The 22,854-nt window shown below is 30.3% G+C and overlaps 3 protein-coding genes across 11 annotated transcripts; all 3 read right to left on the bottom strand.

Annotated features, from left to right (window-relative positions):
• Positions 1–18: 18 nt before the first annotated feature.
• Positions 19–13,599, bottom strand: LOC117233416 (DET1 homolog). Of its 4 annotated transcripts, none has more exons than XR_004493310.1 (8): positions 12,604–13,599; positions 12,363–12,500; positions 12,145–12,289; positions 11,947–12,055; positions 11,664–11,856; positions 11,289–11,572; positions 9,870–10,192; positions 19–33 (listed from the first exon to the last, which is right to left on the bottom strand). XR_004493310.1 is itself a non-coding variant. In XM_033493712.1 (8 exons), the coding sequence occupies exons 1-8, from the start codon at positions 13,009–13,011 to the stop codon at positions 9,598–9,600; spliced, it is 1,668 nt and encodes a 555-aa protein (XP_033349603.1). In that variant the 3' UTR covers positions 9,481–9,597. The 4 variants fall into 4 exon arrangements, 2 of the variants coding, with proteins under 2 accessions (XP_033349603.1, XP_033349604.1); XM_033493712.1 differs by lacking the exon at positions 19–33 and adding an exon at positions 9,481–9,781 and having other exon boundaries at positions 9,986–10,192; positions 12,604–13,011; XR_004493311.1 differs by lacking the exon at positions 19–33 and adding an exon at positions 10,262–10,355 and having other exon boundaries at positions 10,052–10,192.
• Positions 2,057–8,263, bottom strand: LOC117233414. 3 transcript variants are annotated; one of them, XM_033493706.1, is made up of 3 exons: positions 7,672–8,263; positions 6,118–7,264; positions 2,057–5,980 (listed from the first exon to the last, which is right to left on the bottom strand). In XM_033493706.1, exons 2-3 carry the CDS (start codon positions 6,979–6,981, stop codon positions 4,007–4,009), a joined length of 2,838 nt encoding a protein of 945 aa, XP_033349597.1. In that variant the 5' UTR covers positions 6,982–7,264; positions 7,672–8,263; the 3' UTR covers positions 2,057–4,006. The 3 variants fall into 3 exon arrangements, with proteins under 3 accessions (XP_033349597.1, XP_033349598.1, XP_033349599.1); XM_033493707.1 differs by having other exon boundaries at positions 7,676–8,263; XM_033493708.1 differs by having other exon boundaries at positions 7,549–7,676.
• An 886-nt stretch (positions 13,600–14,485) lies between the features above and the next one.
• Positions 14,486–19,398, bottom strand: LOC117233417 (E3 ubiquitin-protein ligase RNF126). 4 transcript variants are annotated; one of them, XM_033493714.1, is made up of 8 exons: positions 19,109–19,398; positions 18,285–18,386; positions 17,963–18,129; positions 17,613–17,717; positions 16,265–16,437; positions 16,046–16,161; positions 15,851–15,948; positions 14,486–15,660 (listed from the first exon to the last, which is right to left on the bottom strand). In XM_033493714.1, the coding sequence occupies exons 1-8, from the start codon at positions 19,187–19,189 to the stop codon at positions 15,570–15,572; spliced, it is 933 nt and encodes a 310-aa protein (XP_033349605.1). In that variant the 5' UTR covers positions 19,190–19,398; the 3' UTR covers positions 14,486–15,569. The 4 variants fall into 4 exon arrangements, with proteins under 4 accessions (XP_033349605.1, XP_033349607.1, XP_033349606.1 ...); XM_033493716.1 differs by having other exon boundaries at positions 16,265–16,425; XM_033493715.1 differs by having other exon boundaries at positions 17,613–17,714.
• Between the last annotated feature and the right edge of the window lie 3,456 nt (positions 19,399–22,854).

Raw genomic sequence — 22,854 nt, 5'->3', positions numbered from 1 at the left:
TATATATATATATATATATATATATATATATATGTATATATATATATTCAATAAATCTTCTCCGACATTATTTAATTTGTGTATATCGTTTGTTAATAATTAGTAAAAATCGGAATTACTATGCTCATTAAATTTCGACTGTAACTCGTCAAATTTATCTTTGCGAATAAAATCATTGACTAAACATACAGGATAAAGCTGACATTATGCGAAATAGATATTCGGTGTCCCCTCACGTTTTGAAATACCGACCTCGTGAAAAATCGGAGTGTTTCCTACGCGCTCTACGATTTATAATCGTACGACGATCGTAATTGTCGTGCATAGTCAGTTTGATCGAACAAAGCTTTACTGCTTCGTACTCGTTCTTTAATCGCTTTCGTACTCGATTAAGTAAACTTCTGGTCGTTCAACTTCTCGAACTCGTTTATCTGAACGCGAACTACTCTAAATATTATATGAACAAAAAATCATAAGCAGCAAGGACGTAAGTAGTCGTCGCACCACTGGTTCAAATAGACGAAACCCTACCGGATAATCTGTAATTATTACAAATTGAAATATTATATATATGTCAGTTCTTTCCCCTTTAGAATGGGTGATCATTCTAGTTGACCAGTATAAAATTTTTCTCATAAACCGGCATTTAATATTTAAAGTGACGCTAACACGCTTCTAAATCAAAAAATACAAAAATTGTAAAAATAATTATTGTAATAAATTGTTGGAGGCGTCGACTTACCATACAAATCTTTAAATTATTAAGTATGATTCTGTTATAATGAAAAGATCACTTCTCATCACATCGGCAAAAATCATCACCTTCGGCTAACCTATGTCACCGGATATAAATGCATATAATGTATAAGGAACATCCGACTGGCACTCGCGCGCGAGCTTAACTCTTATTGTTAGTTAAGTGGTACGGACGTGCGTCTCTTTGTCAGTACATAACTCATTTACAAATTACAGTGCGATTCTTTTCATTATCAGTGATTATCCAATGATTTCTCCATCGATTCTTCCTTCGTTATCGATTCGTATTCGACACATTGATCGGAAAATTGAGCGAACGATCGTCGCCGAAAGATCACTCCCTCGACGATTTCGATGATTTTCGAATATATTTCGACCCTATGATCGACCCTAATCTTCGAGATATTCGGAAAACACTGCCGATACCACTACAGCGAATTCTGCCTATAATTCTACGTCCGTTGCAGCAGCGTATGCGTTAGTATTGAATTGAGATCGAGATCGAGATCGAGATCGAGATCCAGATCGAGATCGAGATCGAGAGACGGGCTCTCGAGATTTCGTGCATTCTCAAGTAGCACGTCCGATTCACAGCCTCCGTAACATTATGATTTTTAGAAAATGGTCAAAACGGGGTTGCCATAATCATAAATATATTCAACTAGCTATAAGTACGGGTTATCATTTATTTGAGAAATCGTGAAAGAAATTATTTTCATCGTTGCTCTGCGTATTAACGAAATATTATTTGTCATCCAGAAAGGAGAATAAAAATATCTATCAACGAGACACGTTAAATAGTATAAAGTACGATAGAAAAATAATGCAACATCAAATACAGGCAAATAAACATAAAAATTTTTATTTTAAATACTTTAATTTATTAACTATAAATGGTTGACAAGTTGTAAATCGTATCAATAATATAACAATGTTACTATATACCATGCTTCAAAAAAATGGCCTGATTGAAAGTATCACGTAAATCTTTTTAAGCGGTTAAGTTTAACTTAGTTGAGATTTCTAACATAATTGTGTCGCATGAAAATATCAACAACGTTAATGATGCAACGAATTTTCATCTTAGAACAATAAGAAAATTGCGATAATAATACAATGGGAAAAATGACGAATGATGTTGCAAGATAGATGTAAACTGTAAACAAAGATGAAACTTTTAAAACTTTTCTTAAAGGTTTCTCAGCAGGCAGATTAAGATTTCAACTAGAAGCAAATTAATCTTGCAACAGCGATTGCTAATCGATTTTGTGAGGTGAAAAAAGAAAGAAAAATACTGATATTACTTACTATAGATTTTATTGTTATTACTCCTTACTTTATTTATTTTGCATTCAGTTTCAACATGGTATTCAAACAATTCATTTGAAATGCGAGATTATAAAAAATCTTGATCTAAGACATTACATCGAAGTCACCTTATGATCAAATAACTCAACATTGAGATGCCAAGCGCAGATAAACATAACTTACGTATTTATATAAATTGTCATTAAAATTTAATGGAAAATAGGTATAACTTACGATTATCGTCGCAAAGATGTCCGAACAGTAAACAATTCAGTCGTTTATTATTTCTAATCCAAAAGTCAATTACATTACTCGCGCGTATATAACGTTCAAAGGTTCGAAATTATACGCTATATGCAGGCGTTTATATCGATATTTATTTCAAATCTCATAGAAATAGAATTCAAGGAATAAGCTTCAAGTTCCATAAACTTTGTACGATATCGGTTGCTTTTTCATTACTACTAATGGCTGATACTAATTGGAAGAAATCTTACGTCAAATTTGTGCATACGCAAATGAGATTCGTACTTAAGTAGGCTAAACATCGTCCTTTACAGTTCTTTTATCATGTACAAATCACGTATATTAATTTATATTCGAAGATTTACTCGTTGAGTGTAGTTAATACTATCTTAATCTCGTTCTCACGTCGCGTGTACACATTCGAAAAGGAAGACATTATAGGCGAGAATACAAGCGAGAAACTCGAACTTAATGCACAATTGCACAATGTTCATTTCTACGTTGTATCACCATCATATATGTACTATACACAGTATCATAATGCACGCGCATATTGCCACAAAGATGAATATCTTTCAAGTTTACCCCTCGTTATTTTACTATTTATTATTATTTTATCAGTTTTATTTTATTTTCCTTACTATTACCTAGTAGTACCAGTTAATAAGATGTATTTAAAATTAGTAAGATTGTTAAAATAGGAAAGGAAGGAAAGCACGAACGAGGACAGAAAAAATAAAAAATGACAAATTCAATAAAGAAAGGGAACAGAGAAAAGGAAAGAAATATATATACTAGCGTTAATGTCAATTTCGAGATGTCGTTATAACAACTGTCGTACTTAGCTTAATTAATAAATCGTCTTGCACCCTTAACATAAGCAAATATTGTAACAATTACTGATATCGTGCATTGTCAATATAAAATGTGACGTTTTACAAGATACTATATTATATTTATCCGAAACGATGAATCGAACAAATGATTTAACGAAAATAAACGAAATTTGTACGAGACTAATGTTGCAGATATTAGAGAAACAACTAACAAGGCTAAGAAGGAGATCCTACTTATTTCTATACTGTATTACTTTACATATACATATATCATTATTAACAACATATCCGAGAAATACATATATGTAATAATAAAGGATATATTAGAATAGGTAATCATATAAAAGCAAGTAAAATTTCGAAAACAAAGGGTCATAGAATCAATATAAATAATTCAATTTCAATTCACATAATAATATAGAAACGTGTAACACGGCTGTGTAGTATTATCATAGGTTGACACTTTTCTGATACACAGTGCACGCGTTCGATTCCACGATATAACACGAGCGCTTCTAATAAATGTATATCCAATAGTAAACTAATTACATATACCTATATGGATGATGTACGCGATGCAGCTCGTATGATGTTACACACTAGAAATTTTATAGAACGAAAAACAAAGATCATATTACAGATAATGATTGAATTGAACCGAACAAAGTTTTAAGATTTAGTTAAATGTACACTTTCTAGTTACAAAAATAATTCTGCAAGGTTCTCAAACGCTTCTTGTACAAAATGTTTATAAGCTGGTTTCAACGTACACGTTATGTAATGATCGTTACAGCTGCACTTACCAGTAGGCTACATTTAAAAACGTATCGTATAGAATCGTTTCATCAACTCGATTATTATTAATCATGCGCGGATCTATCTTCGATGAAACATGACTTCTCTTCATCGCCAAATATTGATCCATCGTCCGATAACTCGTTCGTATCGACTACCAATTCTTGTTTCCTTTTATTTCGATTCTTTTTATGTGATCGTTTGATAGAAGTTTCCTGTAACAACTTCATATAAGCTTTCGTCTTTAAATAATTCGGTGGTGTCACGGTCGTTGATATATTTTCCGCGCTGGTACTTGGACAATTCTGATTATCATCAGTCGTATGGTTCATCAAATTTTCCACGTTATTGACCGATTTGTCGTACATCGGCTTATTGATCACATCATCAGCGATAACGCAATCATTTGAAAATTCTAATGGATTATACATTTCATTCGCAACACTTTCTAATGATGTCTCATGTTTCTCATCTATGGAATGGTTATTTTTCATTGCATTGAACATTTTTCGTGAGCTGTTTCCACGTTTATTCTTTTTGTGAGATTTTTTAATGGAATCCAGATTAGGATACAATTCTGTAGTTGACATATTTCTTGGAGTCAATCTGCCCGTTACATCGTTCGAATCGCAATTCGAATCGTATACCTCCTCTACATTTCCATTGTCAGCATTGTCATCGGACTTTGTTATTATATCATCTTTTTCTACCTTTACGCAACTATTTGGAAAATTTAGTACAGGTGTTAAACACCGTGAAAAGCTAATGCTCCCCACAGTGTCATCCGAACGCTCATTTTTTTCAGATGCTAAATCGTAAAAATGCGTATATTCCTTAGCAACTGTAAATGCAAATAATGATCTTTTCCTTTTAAGAGGCGTGAAAATTTTAAATTCTTCTTTCGATGTATCCAATTCTTGTAGTTCGAAATCATATGACACATTTTTCTCATGATCCAGCGGTATATTCTGTGGCTTCTTCCTTTTGCTCGGAGATAATTTATCCAGAGAAGAACTTAAGCTGGCAGATGCCACTAAAGATGTAGAATCCTCAATATTTCTAACAACATCTAAATCCGAAGGAAAATCTTCAATGCTGTTTTTACATTCGGATATTTCATCATTAAATGTTCGTTGCTCGTATTTGTTATTCGTTACTAAATCCATATCTTTATTGAAGTATTCTTGTCGTTTTAAAAATCCACATAATATTTTGTTATGCTTGTCCTTTTTATGGGACTTTTTGACAGAACTAAATTGCGACAATAAAAGTCTGCTAGAACTCACCTTGTCAGGAGTAGATGATCGCTCGTCTCTTGATACATCAGGATTATTCACCTCTACGGATATTTTATTTTCTTCTGTACTTTCATACTGTTCAAAGTTTTCCGAACATTTTGCATTCTCTTGTTTTTCCATAGCATCGAGTTTATCTTGTAAAACTTTTGGACTGAACAATCTCCTTTTATTATTATCTTTAATTTTTTTATGAGACTTTTTTATGGAATCTTTACTGATTGTTTGTAAAATGTTGATACGATTCTCAGGAGTAACGGACTTCTGCGATTCTGACACAGTTTCTTTCACCGGCTCCGGAGTTACCGATCTACCAGCCAAATCGATATTTTCGTTACATAAATTACTTGCATCCATATTGCTACGATCAGGAGTGTCAGCTCTCGAAAAACTGTCCGCACTCTCCTCCAATTTTACTTTAACATCAAATTTATCTATTTTGGGTATAACACTAGTATAATTCGACTTCCACTCAGATACTTTTTTAGATTCCTCGAAAATATGCTTCTGTTCTTCTGTGTAGTCAAAAAGTGAACCTGTATCTGACATATCATCTTCGGAGTGGCTTAATACCAATTCATTAGAACTTCTATTAGCACATTGCTCTATATCCGATCTAGAATCTTGAAACTGATCAATCTGTTTACTATATTGACTAAATCTATCTTGAAGTACGCTCTCGTTTTTTACAAAACTATCTGTAAATTGTGTTGTATAGCCATCGCTGCGCCTTGACGATCTTTCCTGTGTATAATATTACAATGTACAAATTAGTGATAACTTCGAGTTAATGCATAAACAATATAACTATTTATTTTTAATTCTTAAGAGACAAAAGCTATTAACTAAGAGAAAGATATTCTCGAGTTCTCTTTCCTTACCTTCTTGTGACTTCTTTTAATAGCACTCATACTTTCTGGAATTATACAAATTAGATTTTTTGGTGTGCACGATCTATTGTCATCTTTATCGTGAAATTCATGAAGAAGGTTCCTCGAAGTATTCATGGTAATATTATTTGTATATTTTGTTCTGCCTTTGACACGTTTTAATGACTGCGAATTGGGTGTCGCAGCGACATAAACAATGTTGTCGATGGTTTCCTTCAATCGACTACGTAGTAATGGTGTAAAACTTGCTGAATGACATGACGATTTTCTAGTATACTTCGCATTAGGTGTAGAGTAATGCAGCATTTCATGCTCCTTTGTACTTTGTTGCAATGGTGTCTCATTTTGGTTTTCGTCGATTGAATCAGAGGATGAAAATAATAAAGTACTATTTGCCGACTCGCTAGGATTGTCATTGAGATTCAAAAATTTATTAGGAACAGACAGAGGAGAACTAAAGTTCAGGCTCAAAGATTTTCGTATACCTTTCTTCGCGTGCCTAAAACTTTTTGGACTAGGAGTTAAATTAAAATTTAATGACTTTTTGATTTTTGTTTTTCCATAATAGGAAGGACTACTATTGAAATTTAAAGCTCTCATTATCTTAGCAGATCTAGATAAATGTTTGTCTTCCTCGAAAGAACTGTTTTCTGAATTGGAATTACAGGCACTCGCATCAAAATTCAAGGATCGACTCAGCCTGTACTTAGCAAGACGTTTGCTTTTATGTGGAACTGATCTACTACATGTTATATATCTATGTTTAAATGAGAAATCGTTCTTTTCTAGAGGGCTCCATGCTATAAAGCATTTTTGATCCATCTCGTAATTCTCTGTAGACTTATCAATATTCATTTTTGCAACAGCCGTACAATCATCAAACGTAATTACATTCGATATGTTTTAAACATAAAGATTAGCATCTAAAAATATATATAGAGAAAAGTTCTTTCATTCACAACCCCATATGGTTATAAATTTCTATTTCTACATATGTGTAGACAAATAGTAATAACTACTAGGAAATATCAATATTAAATCGATATTTAAATTATTTCATGACACGTTTTAACCATTACGAATGATTTGTCCAAGCGCGATTTTCTTCCAAAATACAGATAATCTCCATTCTATGACACTGCAACAAAACAAAAAGTTAGATATTTAAGATGCAATATAAATTTTGAAATGCTATATACTGTTCATTTTAAAAGTAATAATGTTCTATTCGTACAATATTTTGCATAGTAATTCTTTTAAATTCCAGTTAATTTCTAAAGTTTAAGCTCAAAATTAGTTGAAATTAGATCTTTATATATTTTTCCGTCATCTTAGAATATGGTACATGTATATGTATATGTAACTTGTGTTCCGATCGACGCACATACCATATATAATAATACAATACAATATAATACGTACGTGCAAATAACCCTCAGAATATAATTTTCAATTACAATATATACAATGCATCAATACAAATGCACCATGTATTAATTACATATATCATAATTACAAAACGAGTACCAACTTTACAGAAATTACCTACAGAGTTTTAAGTTACGTGTTTGGGGTCAAAGTAATATAAACTGGCCGTCTTCGCATAGAAAGATCATAAATTATCGAAAATCGATTCTTCCTTTACCACATCTTTCTCTTCTTTATGTATTGAACCATATATACGCGAAAATCCAAAATTCTATTTATTCGATTACAAATATGCATATAAAAGACATCAAGTGTAACTATCAAGCACTTCACTTTATACAAAATCCAGCATGGCTTCGTATGTCTTCTTCAAGCATTTCAATACGTCCCCCTTTAGAATCGGTACAGCATCATAGTATAGCGTACAGAATAGATGGCGCTGTATATTTCCCATTAATTGCTCTACTCTACTTCCTATTTATTTTACCTTAGATACGTCAGATTATATCAAACAACATCAGATATTAAAATTGTCTATACGAAAATATTTATTTAAAGAATTTATATGGTAATATGTGTAATTGTGAATGTGATACTAACAGAGAAAAAGAAAGGATACTTGGGTATGGTATCTTTACGATATAAAAAGAACGTTTTTACCATATCAGATTTAGCGAATTGAAGAACGCGTACCATTGCAATTCGATCGTATCAGATATACATATGCATTAAGTAAATTTACCAAAGTAAAGTGGGCATTATAAATTTTAATATGAGCTTTATTACGACCTTGTACTCGATAATGACGTAACTAGCTGGCTGTAAAAAGTCAATTTGTTTATAGTTTGCCAGAGGATCATGATAGCGGGACGAGATCCAATACTCGGCAGACCAACATATTTTGTTAATACTAATCGAACTCGATAATAGGGCATAATTACATTTTTTGTACCCCATGACGTAGATATAAAGCCATAAAAACGAACCGAAAACTGCTGTATTTAACCATATAGCGGCTGGTTGTGTTTCGGCAGGACAGTGTTAAAATTCGTTTGTAAGATTCGTTTGTAATATAATTACTTTTGGTCTCCGGCCTTCGGCATGATAACAGGTGAAACTGTTTTGTTTATACGTATAATCAGCCTTCACCTCGTCTTTCGATGACATAATTCAAGCATATACACTGGCACTATTCAAGTATGCTTGTATAATAAATTTGTGCGTGTATAATAACGCTCAAGTATGCAGTTACATGTGTAGTCGGCTGAAGTGTACACGCACAATTTTGTAGATAATTTTATTCAAATAAAAAGACTTCAAATTTGAATGTGAAATTATATCCATGAAAATATAAAATATATTTGACCCTATTAATTCAAATACGCATTGAATAGTTGATTGCATTCTAAACGGTATAACAATTTCTAAAAATATTAAATTTTGAAGAATATAAAGTTTTACCTCTTATATTAGATTATAACAGAGAGGAAAATATCACGGTGCAATTAAATACTTAGGCACATAATAAAGACTTTAACTTATTCGTTATAACGTACATACTTTTATTACATGTATGGTACTTCAAATTTTTAAAATTCGTGTAACAAAAAGATTTCGACATTTAAATTTAATATCAGTCAGTATATAATAAAATATTGTAACACTAAATTACATATTTCCAAATGGCTTAATACCTTGATCATTTGAAATTGCTTCATTAATAGAATGGCTGACAACAGTTTCATATAATGTATGCGTAACTCGTGAAAGTTATATAACGTATATTTATTATACTGAGGACTATAGAACATAGAATGTTATATCCAAGATTATACGAAGCTCTACTGTTAATGAAGAGTAAGGGAAGTATCAACGAAGTACAAAATCCAATTAATCGTACTTTCGTAATAAAATTATTTACATATACATCAACTTTTTTTTAATAATTCTTCAGTTCGGAAAAGTTAAGATTATTATTGAAACTGTACAATGAGATCGTATTCATCGGAAAAATGTAATACGTTGAAATACTTCGATGAAAAGTTAAACGTGCCTAACATGAAAACTGACGATGTATTCTGCGTTTGTTCGTTGAACAGAAATAGCAAATGGATCTGTTGGATGGAAGGTAAATGCAACTAGTCGTCTCGCAGCTGTAGGTGTTGTACGACCTAACATTCCCGCATACATTCGAAATTTTAAAAGACCAGAATCACGAGCGTAAAACCTTTAAAAATAATGTAACAGCATTAATAGCATTAAATAATTGCGTTTAAGTATCAATTATCATTACAAAAAGAACAACATATTAACATATATATACGTGGAAGTAATTTTAATAACCCTTGGCAATTTTTCATATGAAATTTATACATTTCATAGATTTAGCAAGTAATTCCCAGAAATATCAAAAGTCAAATGGAAACTATACCGTATAGGGTGTTCGCCACAAGCTTTGGGACGCTCCATCATAGATACCCATTTGTCATCGTAACAAAATAGGGATAAGTCAAGGTACGGAGAACTAGAGTAGGATTGAGCGCATATAGGCAATTGAGCAAGTAATCTTTTCGTAGCTTCTGTAACACCACCGTATCTGGCACTTATTATTGTTTGTTTAAATCTCTGTTGTAACAATCTGTAATAAAATTATGGATTAATACTATTTTTTAAATATTTTTGAAAACTGTGTGGTATTTTTGCACACCACTGGCGCATTTCCTTATCAGTAATTGCTCGAACTTGGTCACGCTGGATGCGACGTCCAAAAGGACAGGCAATAAGAATGAAAACGATACTATCTGTAAAAAATGAAATTTATATAACTCCCTTTTTTTTCTCACAACATAGAAAGTGTTAATGATCCAGCGACATTTTTCTAACTAATATAATATAATATATATAATATAAAACCATAAATAAGTCATAAATCGAATTATTTAAAGAATTATTGATAGTTAAATAGGAATAGATGAGAAGATAGTTATTTGAACATTTGAAAGTACAATAGCGTTTCCCAAAAAAATAACCAAGTGAAGATTGAAACGTCGAGTTATATAGCGTGTCATCTATAATTTGATTGCAACTGATTTTTTTATCCTGTGCAAATTAAACAAACTATTTCTTCTGTTTTTGCATATATGCGCAGATAGGTTTATATTTTTATAATTTTTAGCACAGCGAATCCTCAAATTTTCCTCATTCAAAAATTCTGGTAGTTCTAATCCTAAAAGTGAAGTTCGACTTTGGTCAGTTTAATTGAAATCAGAAAAATCTCGCCAAATTATTAACAATTCTTACATTGTAGTGAAATAAAAATTATAAAAATTTCACTTTTCACGTATCAAAATGATGGCACACCATTTGTTGCTTTAAGCATCAAAGCGCTAGTGTTCTGGTGTTAACTCACATGAGTGACGCCAATTGCCGAGAGTTGTCACATTATGTGAAACACCTTGAATCGTACTTTGAAACATATAAACTATATTTGATTGATAATTACGTTGAGTGTCCCTAAATTATATGACTAAAGTATATGTGTATGCGAAAGGGAATGTTCAGTTCTTTGGGCGTTCGAACAACAAGAATTGAACATTGGCATCCGAAATAAAATATTTCCATATTTCGAAAATGATGAAAAATCTATGTGTATACACACACACACACACATTTAATCTTGTTTCACAATACTGGGATATCCTGTATATTACGCTGTACTCTCGTGAATATTATACCTTGCATATATATTGTTAGATGGAGAACACATATACTGACAATCACCACTCATTCTAGCATTCCTGAAGAAATCACTGAAGTTTTCAAATTGTGTTAATAATTGTGTGGATGTGTTATCATATGCAGCTAATATTTTAGCAGTGACCATATCATAAACTACCAGAAGTGCAGGTTGTACATTAGGTTCGTTTGCTTGAAGCGTCGCCACTTCTTCACTTGCGAATCTCACAAGAACATGATTTGTATCTAATAACTGCATTTTCCACATTCGTAATGCGTTTAACTGAAACATTAATTTATTATGATAACATATATTCAGAGCACCATTATGCTTAAGATTTTTATAATAAACGTATTCAAATTTTATACAATACTTGGTCAAAATATTGATAAAAACGTCTCAACTCATATGGATCCTTTGTTGTATCGCTAATATATGCCGCCCTTTTGTACAAATAAACTAATAATTTATGTTTAAGACAGTTTATTGTGACATCTCTAAACGGACGACAGTTCACTCCTGGACATGCACTTCTGACCAAATACGCATCATCCTCTAAACAAAACCTGTTCCCAACCAAAGTCAGTTATTGATAATGCAACAATAGTTACTAAAATAAATTTAAAACAAAAAATGTCTTTTTATAGAAGTGGTACCTTCCTATTGTTCTAACATTGATAAACATTCCATCAAGGATTTGAAATATATGAATGGTTTGATGTTGTACAGACAGTACTGCCAATATATCTTTATAAAGGTAAAGACCTACATAAATAAAAATGTTTGTTGATTGATTTGAATAAATGAAATAGACACGTTATTCATGAGCAATATTTAATTAAGATTATGCTTGCCTTGATTATGAGACAAATATATTTTATCTACTTTAAAATGTCTAGTATCACACAATTTCCCTCCGTGTAAATCGACAAGGTGTAAGCTATAATCTTCAAGAGGTGATCTAGGATTTGGAGTCAGCGCTTCATTGTTAGAATAAATCTTAAAGAATAAAATTTAATATTATCAATCCTTAATAATTTAAGAACTAATAGCCATATGATAACATCTTTACCTGATAAAAATGTGGTCTCAATTCATCTGGAATATGTGCAGCTGAACCAACAATTACATACCGGCCATCGTCTGTAAATAAACTGCATTCTCTGTTCAACTGTTCATTACTTTGAACCACATTAACAATCCATTTAGCCTATAAATATTGTAATAAATCTTGTTATTTATTTTAGTTAATAAAAATTGATCATTCATAAATGAAGCTATGATATTAAAAGATTAAAATTAATACAATACACCTTAAAAAATCGACTAAAAATGTTCCTTCTAATTTGGAAACTACATTCGTCGTTCTTATGACCAATATATTCGCCTTCACAATTTGCTAATAAATCAGCAGCCGCAGATGCACCACGATATTCATAAACCTCTATAGAAGTTTGGTCTGCGCTAAATGCTATTAAATAACGACCATCAGGACTGAATTTCCTAAGGAAACATGGAGGTTTCTCCACATTCATAACAGTGAAATTTGGAAATACATTTTGATAAAATTGTCTAGCACAGTGTACGTGTGTTCCTGGATAAGAACAACCAAATGTTTCCCGACGTTTCAGGCGTAATACTATGTTCTGTGGACCTATTTTACGAGGTTTAATAGGGCAAGGTTCTGTCACGTATTCAATCTTTGCCTCCTTTTCAGCCATCCCTTGCGAATATTACGAACATGTATCAGATTATTCATTTCACTTGATGTACACGTACGTGTAAACTGAACAACATAAAAGTGCCTTCTATTTTTTTCTTTATAGAAATAGATCAAACCCTATTCTCTTGGTTATGATCCATATTTCATTTAAGTTTGTAAGGATGAAAGTTTTAAGGTTGATTTTACGTTAGAAACGGAAGATAATCTTATATTTGTAACATTATTTATGTTACTAACATATTCTACTCAAAATTTAAACAATTCATATAACTTTAAATCAACATGAGTTTTCCCCCTTTCTTCTATACGAAGCGATCTGCTATGTTAGTTTGAATACACTTTGCATCTAAATCTATCTATTTCTTTTTGCGCCTATTTTCTTACTGTACAACTTGTGTAACCATATCCTGATTTAATAACTTTTAAGATATCAACTTGTTCATTCTTTCTGTTTTTATTGTTATATTTATAATGATCACTTCATTATTTTACAGCACTTTATAAGAATTACTTTATTATCACAAAGATACTATACTCATCTATGCATAGCGCATCGTATGTATATCGCATACACGCATGCGCGTATGTGAATCACATACTGATTGACCTATACATATATGAATTGGCATAACTTTATTAATAATATAGACAATAGATCTTCTAATATTTAGGATCGTTCGTATAAAAATAAGGAATATAGATGAAAATTGTTCAGTATTTTAATAATAATCTAATAGAATTCTCAATTTTGAATACTGCTTACTAAAAATATCTATACAACTCCTATATATACATTTAATTGCATGCAGAATATTTCTCAAATAAGATAGTCCTATTAATACTATTTACTGATACTACTATTATCGCCATTATACTTGTATTCTATATATATATATATATATATATATATAGTTTATGTTATCTGTTAAATATCTGTAACAGTTAGATTTTTTTCAACAAAAACCATTTATTTATTTTCAAGTTTGTTTACAATCTTTTGCAATTAGATAATATTTAGTTATGTAAATTGAATACATTATCTTTTTTCCCAATTACAATGTTTCATCAATTTTCCACTTATCATATTTAAAAACAGACAACATAAAGAATTAATGAACTCTTTATATCTTATTATATATACTGTGCAAACAAATCAAATTTCATTGATCTATAAGAACAGCAACACTATAATTTATTACACGTATATGACGTAATATGGCAAATTGAAGAAGTGTTTATATGTATATTGATATTGCAGATAATTATTACCTGTATTGTATACTATATTGAAATCTATAAAGTTTAACATGATACATATCCGTATCTAAATGCTATTCACATTCTCTACTTTATTCATATATCTATGATACTTATTTCAGCTGATTATCAGCTGCGAATTACGAACGATCAAATTTGCATCTGTACCAAACCCATGTCAATTCAATGATAAATAAACAATTCGTTTATTGCGCTAATAGTTAATGTAATATATTTATGCTCGATTTTATGATGAGAAGAGTAACATAAATTATATAGGATAGTATATAACCGTATTTGAGAAAGAAAGTACAACTTCAAACAAGTACATAAATATCATGATCCATTCTACTTTTCCATTTCTCACAACTTCCATTGTAATGTCTCTGTAATTTTGTTTCATAACCAATTCTTGCGTGTATTTCATGCACCAGCACAAATTCTATAGGATATTTGTTAACGATCAAAATAAAATGAAATATATCGATAACAATTTGTAGTACAATACTGGTGCAAACACTTAGTTTCAAGAAAAGAATGTAAATAAGAATATTAATGGCTAACTTTTTGACAATTCTTAAAACTCAAAGAAACATTCGTACATGTATGTTACAATTAAACGGCATAAAAAAATCAAGATCATATGAATGAAAAAGAAAAAAAAAGAAGAGTGTGCCAGAAAGAAAATTGATGCATAAATTTTCAATTAAACTGTACACAATTAAAACCACTAACGTTTCTTCCATTATTTTTATATATAACACACTTCCTATGCTTAGATTATGTTACAGTGTTTTTTCTTCGTTTCTCATTTTGCAAACATTGTTGTAATCACCTTAAATTTATTAAACATCCAAATTCAAACTTTTATAAAGAAACATACACATTCTTCTTAAATTTCTTACTTATTTTTGCAAACTATGAAATTGTGTATATGCAGGCGCGCGCGTAAATAAATATATACATATATATAGCAACAATGATTATCTCAACTATAAATACGCACGTCTTCGTTTGACCCTTAATGTTCATATCTCGTTATAATTCATGCAAAGCAACACATGCAAGTTGTAATTTTATATTGCGTTATTTTTTCTTGATTCACATTACACTGTTGATTGAAGTATAAAGCTTGAAATTTATATTAGTGTCGAGATACAATATTGATATATATGAGCATCGCTCGAGTGAACAGTGCCAGGAAACAAATTTGAAAAAAGTGAAAAATAGACGCATGTCGTGTGTGTATATTTGCGTGTCCTGCTGGGTAGAGAAAATATTAAGACAGGATAATCAATCTCAAATCTCACTCGATGAGTTACTACTGGAGTTATTACCACTCGAGGATGAAGGTGATGATGTTCTAGTATTATTTGATTCGTTGGTTGCCCTAGAAGTAAATAGATATAACTATGAGACTTTTATACTTTCTACATAATGTGAATATTCAAATTCTTAAAATGTATAACTTCCATGTATTACATATATTTAAAAATATCAATTGTTACGTTATGTTTATGTTATCACTATGTCTAAGTAAAAAATTTAATCTTTATATAGGTAAAATATTAATAACATACCTAAAGAGAGCGACTAAGCTACGTCCTACGGTATCCTGATGTACTTCTGCTGAATTTTGACTTCCCAAGTGCTGTCTACAAATAGGGCAGGTACCATGCTAAATGCAAAAAAAGAAAAGAAAGAAAAACATCATGAAAAGACATTTGTACCACCTCGAAATAAAATTGAACTCTTCGAATTTTTTTCCAACTTACCAATTCTAGCCATGGTACAATGCACGGTGTATGATATAGATGTAAACAAGGAAGTTGCTTAACTGGTTCAGAAAGTTTGAAGTCTTCCCAACAAACGGAACATTGAAGTTTACTATCTGTATGTATAATTTATAAAATATAATTTATTATTAATGTTTAGATTAATTTTTTAAATTATGAGTTACAGTTACAATATACATATGTACACGTTTTACTCACCCACATGACATTGACTCACAGTTATAGTTGGTATTTCATCGATTTGTTTTCTCGGTAAGGGAGGTGGTCCAGTTCCATCAATTTGATTCAATAATTGCGTTACAATCGCGTCTAATCCATCTTGACCCCAGACATAATCTCCAGGATTTCCCAAGAACAGTCTAATATTGAATCTACATTATTGTGCTTTATTTTAGTAATACCAAATATCAAACAAAGCAATAATGACTTTTATCCTGGGTGAACAAGCTTTTAAGTGCTTCTCTCTATGTTTATTTATACATATCTAATGTTTACTCATATGGTATAATGCAAGGAAACAATGTAAGGCACAATACAAATTAAATAAAAATGATTTTTCAATTTATGATCCATGATCCTGAATTCACGTAATAAATTTAACATATTTTATATTAATAAATTTAACGTATTTTGTATTAACACACGCACACGCGCGCGCACGCACGCACGCACACGCACACACACACGCGCACACACACACAAGATATAGTATATTTTATATATATATATATATATATTCAATCAATGTTCGACAGAAAATAAAAGTCGTTATAATAAAGGATATAAGCCGTTATAATAATTTTTTCGAAATTTCATTGTCATTTTTTATATATTTCCATTAATACCGCTTATTAATATCTTTTCTACGTAACATATTCTCAAGTTACTTCTACTTTTATTCAGTTATTTCCATCCTTTCTATAGGAATGAAATGAGTATTACATAGCATGTGATTATTTGTGTGAAATTGTTCAAATTTTAATCCATTATAAACATGTAAAATGAACGAACATACGCTCATATACGAGCAACATACGCATATATACGCATAAATCAGCTTAATCTATTTATATGCTATTTAAAAAATATTATGTACAAATATAAAGGAAAGTGAACATTACATACACAATTATATATTCTATGTAATACTTAAAAATAAACTATTAACTGAAATTTGATTCTAATTTCATTGAAATTCTTATTAAAACGCTTATACTTATTTTTTTCTTAATAAATACCATGATATCCTGTTTTATATGCCAAATAAAAATATTTTACATGCAGATGAACTAAAATTGGAAAATTGCTTTTGAATTCACTCAGGATAATATTCTATATAAATAACATGCAAATCTCTCTCTCTCTCTCTCTCTCTCTCTCAAAATAATTTTACATAAAGTGTGTGGTTTCCTTTTTTATATTATACAAGTTAAAAGATTTGATTTGCCTTGCAAATCTTCTGAACTTGAGCAATTATATGCATACATGCTTGTATACATTAGATAAATAAGAATAAATGTATAATAAAGATTAATATTATACATACACAGGTAGTTGTGCAGCTTGTGCTACTCCTTCTGAGAGATTAAGTATAAAATCTTGTATGAAATTCTCTACAGACACAGGCATTACTTCTTGTCGTCCACGACTGCTGTTCAACATAAAAATAACCAATCATATCCATACATACCGCAGAAGTCGGTAATAAATTAATTACGTTTATTAATTTTCATTTTTATATAAATAACTTTTGTCTTTAATATACTTTACACTTACGTTACATTAAAATAATCAAATATATCATTACCATAAAAATACATACATGGCACTAATTATTTAATTAGAAATTTTAACGTGTAAACGCTGTGAGCTTTTAAAAAATTAGAAGTGATATACCTATTAGAACGACGTGTATCTTGAGCATTACGTGACCAATGAGTTCGTCTCCTACCAGCAGGACCGTTATTTCTAACAGGTGTAGAACTAAACGGTGTTTCAAACTGATTGGAGATTTCCGTCTCATATTCCCCTCTTAAAGGAACATCTGCGTAACGTTCCCAAAGCTACATAATAAATATTTGATCAAAACAATAATGAAATACATCAAAATATAATGAAGTTACAAAATTAAAATATTAAGATTTAAAAACAATGGTCATTTCATCTATAATGCATCTATAACGTTATTTACTATTATGAACTGAGAAATAATATTTACATCATCCGTGTCATTAGTAATATGCATTCCAGATCCACTCTCACTGCTATCGCTTTCTAATTCCTCTATGAAACCACTCGAACATCTTGGACACGTGTAATCCTAGAAAATAGATTAAACATTATATCAAGTTATAATCGACAACGATCATTCGTGTCATTACAATACGATTCCAATCTGTTTCGTAGATTAATTTGAATAAATATAATATACAGGAAATAACTTAAATCTTTCTATGTTTCTTCTCGCGTATCTGTCAAAAATACACCTATAGACTTAATACTTAAAGATCAATAGATAAAGTATCGATAACTTTTGTGTTTATTTGTTTAGATTAGATATTAGTTACAATTAATGTAATTTATTGTACAATGTTTAATAATAAAGTAATATATTACCTAAAGAAATCAATGATCAATATTAAGTATACATATTAAAAAAAGTATCTAGAAAATAAGTATAAGAGAGATGATTTATATATAGGAGCATTTTAAATAAATATTCTTCGATCTAATTGAGTTTTACATTAAAATAACATTATCTTTTACAATACTCAAGCGTTGACTGATTTTAATATAGATACATAATGGTGAAAGTAAAAATGTAGAAGATAATGAGACAATAGTAATTTGTGCGATTAATTGTACTTGAAAAGACGATAGTTTAGTGCGATTTTTATATTAAACAAAAAAGAAGGTAGAAGGAAAAGAACTTTTACGCGTGATACCAAAGGACAACTCGGAACAAAAAATTTGAGGTTTTACACATAATGTCATGTTTAACAGTATAGTTATTAATATGAAAAGAAGGACAAATATACTTACAGGTAATAAACGTTCAATTTCGATACTGCATTTGTGACAAAAAAATCGGGACATTGCCCCGTCTACAACGGCTTCCGCCATCTTTTACGTGTCCTCTTTGCTCCTCTTGCCTATTTCTGACTATCGTGATGAATCGTAACCCGTCACAATTCTTGATGTACGTTGATTACGTTTTAAGCGAATGCCGAAACAGACCTGGAAAACTACTGATTTTAAATGATACCTCTACGTATCACGAGATGGCGTTTAATTAAATTAGTCGATTTGCGCATCAATCTATCATTTCGTTCGATTACAATTCTTTAGTTTTAGTTTTCTTTAGTTTTAATATATTTTGTTGTTCCCTAACTTTTATTCAAATTGTAATCTTCTTTCTCAATTATCAGTTATAAGTATAATACCATTGTGTCTTTTATTTCCATTTGTAAAATATCCGTGAAGACATTTTCTGAATAAAAAGACTAGATTGTCTTCAAAAATAAACATGTATACACTACATACATAATATTTTCGTTCGTATGCAGCAAGTAAGATGCAATCCTTTTACTTTTTATGGTAAAAGATGCACCAAACGTGCACAATTATTTACTGTATCAATCGTTAAATACGTATATACTTAGTGCATACATTTCAAATGGCTCGTGCATTTCAAATATTATACATATGTATCTCGACATAGAAATGTAAGGTTAGGTATGCTGTGCACGTACGCACGGTTGTTTCATGTGTATGTATGCCTTGGTCATTTATTTCGCTACTCATTTTTATTCAGGGGTCACACGATGAAAAACATTATTAATTAAAAATATACTGCAATAACAAATAGTTTTTGGAAAAATATGATTGATATGTGCGACTCTTGATATCGTATTTAGCTATCAAATTATTATATGTAATTAAATATACATTTATGTGTGTGTGCGCGCGCGCGCGTGTATGTCATTTTTTGGTACGGTGTACTCTCGTACAGTTGCATTATTTTCGAGTAGACCGTGCACGAATATCTTTGACTATGTTTGCTCTTCACCACATGTTTGATCATGCTCAAATTTGTAAAGCCTTTATATAAATATTTACGCAACTATAAGAAATTTAAAAAGGAAAAGAACGTTACATCAATTGCGGAAATTTCGTATTAAGTTATGTAACGTTCTACACGAAACTGTATTAAAAATCTTTATCGAAATTTCTTGGAAATTTTTCATTGACATATTCTAAGGAAATACCTAAACATACATATGAGTGAACAAATAAATGGATATATTAATTAAAGATTAATTAAATTCAGTGCAGACTGAATAGTTAATAACGAATAGATTATGTAAAGTACTGATTTATTATAATCAAACGATAGCCTACTGACACACAATGTTCTAATACAACTTATATCAATTTATAATGCTTCACTTACACAAGTAAGCGCGATGAAGATTTCATTCTAAACCTACTCAGATAAATATATTACAATATTTTAGATCGCTAGACGAACAATCAAATAATTCAAAGTTTTGTACCGTTTGAACTACAAGAGTCTTGAACGTTTCTTTTTTTTTTTTCAAATTCATTTTAAGTACCCGCTTGTACCCTTTCTCGTCGAACGACTGTATACACGTAGAAAGAGATTTATTATATAATGAACACATTTCTTTCAAAAATGCAATACAGTCAAGTTTAATGAACACACGAAATACGTCGATTATCATAAGAAGAGATTTCGATTTTCACAAAGTCTGCTTATAGTTGAAAATACGTATATGTAGTAATCGCATATGGCTTTCATTTCACTGGTTTCACGTATGCTTCGATTCCCTTTAAATGTAATTTTATTCGTGAAGTTGGTTTTAGGACTGCTTCCTATTACTACGATCTCTCAGTTATACATATACATATGTATGTACTTATGTTTCCATCAAGCCGAATATTTGCCTATATGAATTTTACACATATACCGAAATTAATAACTCCTTTTTCTTGAAAAAGAAGACGAAAAGGATAAGGAAACATTCGGTACATTCTTCTTCAAATTATATCAAATAATTGATATGAAACATTACATTTCACGTAATCATGTTATACCCTACCTTCCTTTCCTTTTTTTTTTCCTCTGTCTCGGTATGTAGTTATAACTGTAACTTAATAAAAAGATAATTCGTAACTTAGTATATGCAGGTATATGGAATATATAATAATTCGATGTATATATAAACATCATTGTCGTTCTCCTGTGACTTTTCAATATCTTTGAATATCTTGAAACTCGAATTCTATCTATCTATATATTACATATATAATTCCATATTTCCGAAAAATGAATAATTACTATAGATCAATCAAATATGTATGTATACATATGTATTTTAAACTTTTCTTCGTATGGATATCTATACGGAGTCCAGTATTTCGATTCATGTACTTATGTATGTATTTTAATTGAAACAAATAGATACTATTCCGAAGAAGATTGTCATGAAAACTTGAATCACGATTTTATATCGAATAATATAAGTTTCAAATGAAAATCAAATGTGGAAACATTTCAAGGATTACTTAGCATTTCGAATTTAAAAAACGAAAGAACATTGCTGTTTATGATATTTTAGTATTACACAAATGATAAAAACCGCGGAAATGTCTCTAACTAATATTAAAATAGACTTAAAATGATTATTATCGAATCAAAGATATTCTAGATAAATCAGACTCGCTGCATATTGTACCTCGCCGATATATACATACCTACATATGTAAGCATGTACATACATACATATATATTGTAGAATATAGTTCAACGCAGAATCATTGTATAATTATAATGTTACGGTATGTACCATAGTTTGAAATTCTTGGCATTATGATAGACGCAATAGAAGATTATGTTATAAAAATTTTTCTTTTCTTTTCTTTTATGGTTACCAATGTTTTCTTAGCTATTTTTCGTATATTCCACGATCTCTTTCATATGCTGAGTTTTACTCAAATGTTCACGCACGTTACTAACTAACGTTACTTGCAAAAATCAAAGCAACGAACACTTTAAACAGATCTATTTCTTCTCTTATATTAATAGAATTAACCAAGTTTTGGAAGTTTACGTTGGAAATAAGCATTACGAATGTCATAAATTAACTATTACAGAAATAAGTTTTATTTTGTCGATGTTTATCTTATACATAGAATTCACTCAAATTACGAAATCCGTAACGATGAAATCGCAGATTCATTAAGGGATATAAGCAGCTTAAATATCTTTACTAGGGCTGAACACATTAAATGGTAATTTAACAACAAGAGAAATGATGGCATTGTTCTATCAGACGAATGTAATTTAAATAAAAAATTGCCTCAATAACTGATTTGGTTTATTTAGGTGTTAAATGCTATATGTATATAGCTATAACTAATACGTAATGATACTTGTAACGTATTAAATTTTGTTTTGCTAATATTAAGCACAGTTTAGTACTTTTAATCATTCATAGCCGTTAACATGTCCTGCTTTGCTCATTAGTCGTAAATGATTGCCAAATAATTAATTTACTAATTTATTAATTAAGGTCTTGGGAAGAATCAAAATATTTGATCCTTTTTGATACATTATACCGTTCCAACAATAGTTTATGCGCTATATCATAATAGACTGTACACTTAGTCTCTAATTATGAATAATGAAAATATAATGGCAAAACAACATAAATCATACTAAAATTCACTAAAAAACATATAGCGCTTTGTTATCTCAAAGAAAT

The sequence above is a fragment of the Bombus vosnesenskii genome, unplaced genomic scaffold, assembly GCF_011952255.1.
Source record: "Bombus vosnesenskii isolate JDL3184/JDL3185 unplaced genomic scaffold, Bvos_JDL3184-5_v1.1 scf7180000013295, whole genome shotgun sequence".
NCBI lineage: Eukaryota > Metazoa > Arthropoda > Insecta > Hymenoptera > Apidae > Bombus > Bombus vosnesenskii.
This window is presented reverse-complemented; position numbering and strand designations above follow the sequence as displayed.